This window comes from Lygodium microphyllum, chromosome 14 (genome assembly GCF_053477565.2).
Source record: "Lygodium microphyllum isolate KBCC chromosome 14, Lygodium_microphyllum_v1.1.10, whole genome shotgun sequence".
Classification (NCBI taxonomy): Eukaryota; Viridiplantae; Streptophyta; class Polypodiopsida; order Schizaeales; family Lygodiaceae; genus Lygodium; species Lygodium microphyllum.
In genome coordinates this window covers 150,691,042-150,697,503 of record NC_141148.1, presented here as the reverse complement: position 1 = coordinate 150,697,503, position 6,462 = coordinate 150,691,042, and the positions used below count along the sequence as shown (strand labels likewise).

The following is a 6,462-nucleotide window of genomic DNA, read 5'->3' as shown; positions in this document are numbered from 1 at the left end:
ATGATACACAATTTGGGCATCTGAAGCAAGTCAACCACAGTTGCAGTCTAATACAAGTGCTTTGCAGCAAGTCCACTTGCTTAACACAAATGGGGACAAGCAGTGGTATAAATCATCGCCTCAATGTTACAACGGCTCAATATTATGAACATGCTAGGCACATCAACAACATGCAACACACATCAAAGATCTCAGACAAATGAACTTTACAGAGTCATACATCACACAGTAAATATTGCATTGGTGAGACACAAAATTGATGAAGTATTGGGCTTCCAAACCAAGGCAAGCTCAGTCACATCTACTGCATATAAAAGGTTTCAGACAAATTGTCCTCAAATAAATCTGAAACTGTTTGACTGTTTAAATTTGCAAATTTACAAGGCCTGACATATTTTCCTGCTCATGAGCAGCCAGCTTGATGTGCAATAGAAGCCAAACTTTGGTTCCTACAAACCTTATATCCTCTTCATCAAATAATGTGTAATGCCTTGCATGTGAGCTTAAGGCAGATTCCTTTCCAACGTAAGATACAATAGATGAGGATAGGACTGTATAATCCCAACAATGGCACTGCCAAGCTTTGTTTCACACGGTGGAAACAAAATACAAACTAGTAATCCTGGCAGCATATGTTACCTAGTATAAGAGGTCCCAAAAGAGTATGCCGATTCCTTAAGATAGGTTCAGGAGCATGTACCAGTGAGAACCAACATGCCATCTCCCAAACTTGAAAATCATGAAGGCAGGTTGGCCCAATTGCTGTCATTCTGAACCTTGGGAGTTCAGGGCTCTGGAATTTCTTACATGACAACATTCTTAGAAGTAAACAATAATTCTTTTAAGGATCAAATTTCAGAGAGACCACCCTTGAGTGTCGGTTGTTTTTGGCAACTTTGAGAAAAAGAGGCGATAAGCAGCATGGAGCCCACCAAGGGCTGTGAAACTGCTGTTCCCCCTCAAGGCATGCCACTGCAAATCAAGCAAGTAAACAAAATCAGCCGAAGGAGTATAACTCATGAAAACAAATCCCTTTTCATGAAGTGGCCCAGAAGAAAGCAACCTTTCACTCGTCGAAGCTCTTTACACAAAGTAATGAAGTCTCCCCATTTCATATGGGAACGCCGGATGAACCTCAGAATTTGTTCAGTTGTAAAAGTAGATAGATTGTCGAGGTATTCTCCATTCACATCATTTTGTTTGAATGATTCTTTATATCCACCCAAGCCAATCACCTCAAGCCAAGTCCCCACATCCTGCATGTTTGTGCAAGGTCATCAGATCTTACACATCCGTGCCCTACTCACAGCAATACGAGTAAGAACCCTAACGCATGCCTCCAAGTGGTGGTGTTCAAGTACTGGATTAAACAAGTCAGCTGCACTTCCTAAACTTATTAGGGTGCAGATCTAGCTCCAGCTCTGCTATGGAAAACATGAAAAAGAATGATTGTGTTGATCCCTATCCAGCTTAGACTAGAGAGTAATGGATCCATTGTTTTAATCCATGCATGAGTATTTGTTCAATAGTAGTTGGCTTGACAGGGTCAGTATGTCTGACATAACAGGCCAAGTACCAGCTCAAATTATGCTCCTAGCAACAAGACTGTGGACCGACAGTGGTAATGTAATGCTGTGGCCCTATGATCCAACAGGGCAATGTAAGAGGGTCATGCAACAGCGCACAGACGACCTTAATGCCAAACCTGTTCCCACCACCTTGATGATTGGGAACTTGCTTTGCACGTGTGACAGTATTAATATAGCCTTACCTCTGTTGTCCAGATAAAGAAATCCAATGCTTCAGGGGGACGTTCCTGTGTCGTGGCACCCTTTCTTCGGCATCCTGCAGGAGGCAATCCTCCAAACCACCGATGCTCTGTGTCTCGTGTTGGCATTGTGCAAAAGCCGGACAATAACCTGTTGAGAAGGATCCTTGCTCTCTCAGAACAGGTTCATCCTGGCATCCCAATACAATCCTTGGTTGATGAACAGAGGATCACGGATTTTTCAAGGAGCACGAATCTCAAGTAGCAGACAAGTTTTGTCACTCGCTTTGCAATCGATATGACTCAACCCCTTCATCTCAAAACTGAAGCCTACTTTACCAGTCAAGCATAATGCATCAATCAGCCATGGGCGGCAAAAGAAACAGTAGCCTAGCTATTGTCCACCACAATTCTACTTCTTCTAAACTGAGGAAATGGCAAAACTAGAAATGGGCCTTTTCTTTTTTTGCATCCGAAAAGAAGGAAAGTGGAGTCTGAGCGAAGGATGTTTCTCTAACTTACCTCATATCATACATCTCATTTGAGCCGACGTGATTATGATGACTTTTGACTGACAGGAAGCCTCTCTCAGCACCACAGGCTCTCTCTCTCTCTCTCTCTCTCTCTCTCAGTGAATGAAATGGCCTCACTGCCTCTAACAGAAACCCAAACAGAACAGAAGCCAATCTTACCTAAGTATGACAGAGGATCTATGTGCAAAATACCCAACAAGGATCTACAACAGCATTGTATGGTCTACAAGACCACCAAAAGGAACCATCAAAAAAGGAAGATTTTCACATGTGAGAGGGACCTTGGGATGCGTGAGGAAAGAGACGCAGAGAGAGAGAGAGAAAGAGATGCGGGGCGGGGCGGGGCAGGGGGGCCGGGTGGCACTAGCACGGCCAAAATTGTATAAAATTAGGGGTGTATCATGGAGCTTGATCAACTTTGACTGCTTTAACCATATGATGCCCATGAAAAGAGAACAGGTGAATGATAGCTCTTTCTCTCTCTCTCTCTCTCTCTCTCTCTCTCTCTCTAGAGTCTAAACCACCGTTCTCTCTCTCTCTCTCTCTCTCTCGTTTAAACCACCATTCTTTCTCCTCTCTCTCTCTCTTTGGGAACAGGTGAATGATAGCTCTCTCTCTCTCTCTCTCTGTGTAGAGTCTAAACCACCATGATGCCATGAAAACAGAACAGGTGAATGATAGCTCTCTCCCTCTCTTTCTCTCTCTCTCTCTCTCTCTGTGTAGAGTTTAAACCACCATTCTTTTTCCTCTCTCTCTCTTTAGGAAAGAAATTTAGACGCGAAAACAGAAAGTTTGTATTAAATAATACCGAGTAGATACAAAATTAGGCCATTGCCAATTTTGGCTTTGTGGAGTTTGTCCAACTCTTCTGGGCCAAATGCCCCGGTTTTACAAGAAAGTTCCCAATACCAAAAGAGTTTTGATACAATCTCACACCAAGAAATTGCTCTATCTTCCCCACGTTGTGACACAAGCTAGATTCCTAGCCTCCCATTGTGAGAGGATAGTGCCCACTCTCAGAGGAAAACGAATAACCTTGAGGAGTGGAAGAAGTTTGGTTTGATGGGGAAATTTTTTCAAGAAAGGGGAAATAAACCCTTTTTTTCATCATTTGCGAGGGTAGTAGCCTCTATAAGGATGTTGCTTCATACATAAATTTGAGATTTATAACTATATTTTGAGAAATTTGGACATGTTTTGTTTCTTTCTTCCAAAAAATTGAGAACGATTTTTCCTTAGGTGAATAAATTCTAGGTTGAAATGAACTCTCTCTCTCTCTCTCTCTCTCTCTCCCTCTCTCTCTCTCTCTCTGTGTTTCTATGTATTGCTGTGGTCTCATATGCCACATCAGCCCTTTAGAGATGTTAATATACTCTTTCTTTCTTTCTTTTCTCTCTCAAGTTGCCCTTCCTACCTCTTTTCACATGTCCTTCTCACACGTGTTCATGCCCCCCCTCCTCCTTGTTTATTATTGTTGGTCACTTCTTTTGGCTTTCACATGGGACCCCAAATGCACCCTAGGATCTGTTTAATATTGTAGTGGCCACTATGCAAAGCTCATTCCTATAGGGCTTATTCTCTCTCCCTTAATATATCATTAATATAAGGTTGGGAAAATAATTTCAAAACCCAAGTGGGTTTCCATTCTAGGCCTTTCCATTTCTATTCCTAAGGCACCTGGATTTGTAATTACCATGTTTCTTTGGTGGGCATGGCAAGTGGGGAATTTTTATGAGCCTATGTTTTATATACATGGTTTGTCTAAACAAGGCAACCACTTTAAGTAAAGTTAAAGAATATAGTTCTTGCATAGATGATGGCACCATGGGAGTTAAAGAAAGAACTTGATGACCAAATGAGATACATATATCTATGTAGGTTTTTGAAGGGGAAAGTGTGTTCATCCTTTTCTTAAAATTGCCTTAAGAAGCATAGCCTTGGAAAGTTTTAAAGTATAAGTAACCTTCTTTGGGATTTTTTACACCCTCTTTTGAAAGGTGAAATTGTTTTCTTTGGGGGGGAGGGGGGGTAGGAGAGAAGGAGAGAGAGAGAGAGATGATTTATTGTGCTTAATGAATCAAGAAAAACATGGACCTTGGGAATTGTGCATCCTCAAGTGGCAAGATGCTTGTATCAAGCTTACTCTAAGCACCAAGAGAAAAGTGGAACTTTTGTTTTTTCGCTCAAGAGTGTAAGAGGGCCTAAAGGTAGTGGATTTGTTCGAAATGTCCAATACTCATGGAGCTTCTAATGGCTTCTTTTATTTAAACTTGAGGAAAATCAAAGGCTACTGCTACTAATTAATCATTGTCACATGAAGAAAGTTATGCACTTTGTCCTTAAGCATACAAAAGCTAGTGAAGAATTGAAGAGGGGAAGGCACGCACGCGAGTGTGTGCGCACACACACACACACAAAGAATGAACTTTACAACCCACAAGTTTCCAAAATGCCCAAAGAATCTAAGCTTTTTTCTTGGAAACTTCCATTACCAAATTTATGTTATGACAAATATCCACCATTATTGTATTGTACCTTGTTGTTAAGTTGCATCTTTAGAGACTCTATTAAATTTGCAACAAAGGGTTACATGTTTAGTTATGATGTTATATATATGTAATTGGTGTTAGTGGTTTGCATAACATGACCCAAAAAGAACACCATGAAATTGCATTAGTTAAAAAGGTTGGTGTGCACATTCAAGGCAACCTTGTCATAATGTTTTGTGCATTCATCTCTTTTTTATACCCGAGTTGTTTTCTAATTCATTTTTCTTAAAGCCCTTTGATGCAAGTAACATACTAGTTGACTATCCCACTTATCAACCTAAAATATTCACAATTAAATAGGTTGTGATGAAAAATTCCCTTAGTACTTACTGGCCCAATCAACGTTGTTGGCCATACTTGCTAACTATGTGTTGCACAATTTGTAAGCTTGTGAAGCTCACAAGGCTATGCCTTGCTTGCTTTGCAATTTTGTGAGCAAAGAGAACTAGTCATACCATCATACAACTAGTTTCCTTTGCTTCCCATGTTGAGATGGCAAGCTCAACACATGTGGACATGGATGATGGACCGCCTGGTTAGATGGGTCCACACGTCTACACTTAGCACGTCGGTGGTCATTATGCATCTCACATGGCCACTGACTCATTACTTATTATATTCAGGTCGTTACACCTATTTACAGCTGGCATAGTTATAGCGCCAGTCGACTAGTGTAGTCGGTTATGAATTGTTTGACCTAGTAGGCCACTTTCCTTCTATGTTGTATCTTATCTATATTTTGTGTACATTGTAAAGTGTGTGGAAGAAGAAGAAAAAACAAGCAAGAAAACGTTTTGGCCTCCATCTCTCTTCTTGTCTCTTGAGTGAGCTTCTCCTTGTGCATTCTATGTGTGTTCGGCGCAGCATCTTGAGCAACCCCCTCCACCACGCGATTCTTGACATCCCATACCAATGCATGACTACTTTTGTTTGCTCACAAAAAATAAAAGGGACACATATCCATGCTATGCTAACTCATGCACACATGTGGATGTGGTTATGTGTGTAACAACATTAAGTCAAACAATTATAAAGGATGAACCATGATATATGCTAACTCATATTAGAGTGTACATATAGTCAATATTACAGAAGGCCAACAAAGCATGAAATAGGTGATACATGAATCATGGCATAGTAAGACATAGACAAGATTAATGTGCTCATGAGGGAAGCGTATCGCCAGTTACCTCTGCAAAACCAAACAAGTAGCCTATTAGTAAGAACTAAATAAACTGTAATGCATTATTGTAGGTGTCAATGGCAATACTCGATTGCTATTCCTATTACCCTCATAGAACAAGTGTACCTTGTCCATGTCTATGATGCTTCTCAAGTTATTGATGAAAGACAATCATCCTTTGAGCTAAAGGTATGCTAAGGTATGAGCTAAAGATGATGATTGAGAATAAGGTGGCCTTAGAAATAGTTTATATAGGCCATACACAAGAGAAAACCACTAGTTTATAAGGTATCACGAGATGGGTCTTTAAGGGAAAGAGTAGTGTAAAGCAAGCATATCATGGAATAAGATCCATAAGTTACCATGGATAAGTTCTTTTTATATTTTTGCCATAGTAGGCAGACAAGGAAGGGATGATAATGAAGCAAG

General features: G+C 40.6%; 1 protein-coding gene across 3 annotated transcripts; it reads right to left on the bottom strand.

Moving 5' to 3' along the window:
• Positions 1-329: 329 nt before the first annotated feature.
• LOC148026233 (uncharacterized) lies at positions 330-2,600 on the bottom strand. Of its 3 annotated transcripts, none has more exons than XM_087693523.1 (4): positions 2,291-2,600; positions 1,772-1,919; positions 1,064-1,256; positions 330-972 (listed from the first exon to the last, which is right to left on the bottom strand). In XM_087693523.1, the coding sequence occupies exons 1-4, from the start codon at positions 2,302-2,304 to the stop codon at positions 842-844; spliced, it is 486 nt and encodes a 161-aa protein (XP_087549649.1). In that variant the 5' UTR covers positions 2,305-2,600; the 3' UTR covers positions 330-841. The 3 variants fall into 3 exon arrangements, with proteins under 3 accessions (XP_087549649.1, XP_087549651.1, XP_087549650.1); XM_087693525.1 differs by having other exon boundaries at positions 1,772-2,098; positions 2,291-2,599; XM_087693524.1 differs by having other exon boundaries at positions 1,772-1,959; positions 2,291-2,599.
• Positions 2,601-6,462: the final 3,862 nt, after the last annotated feature.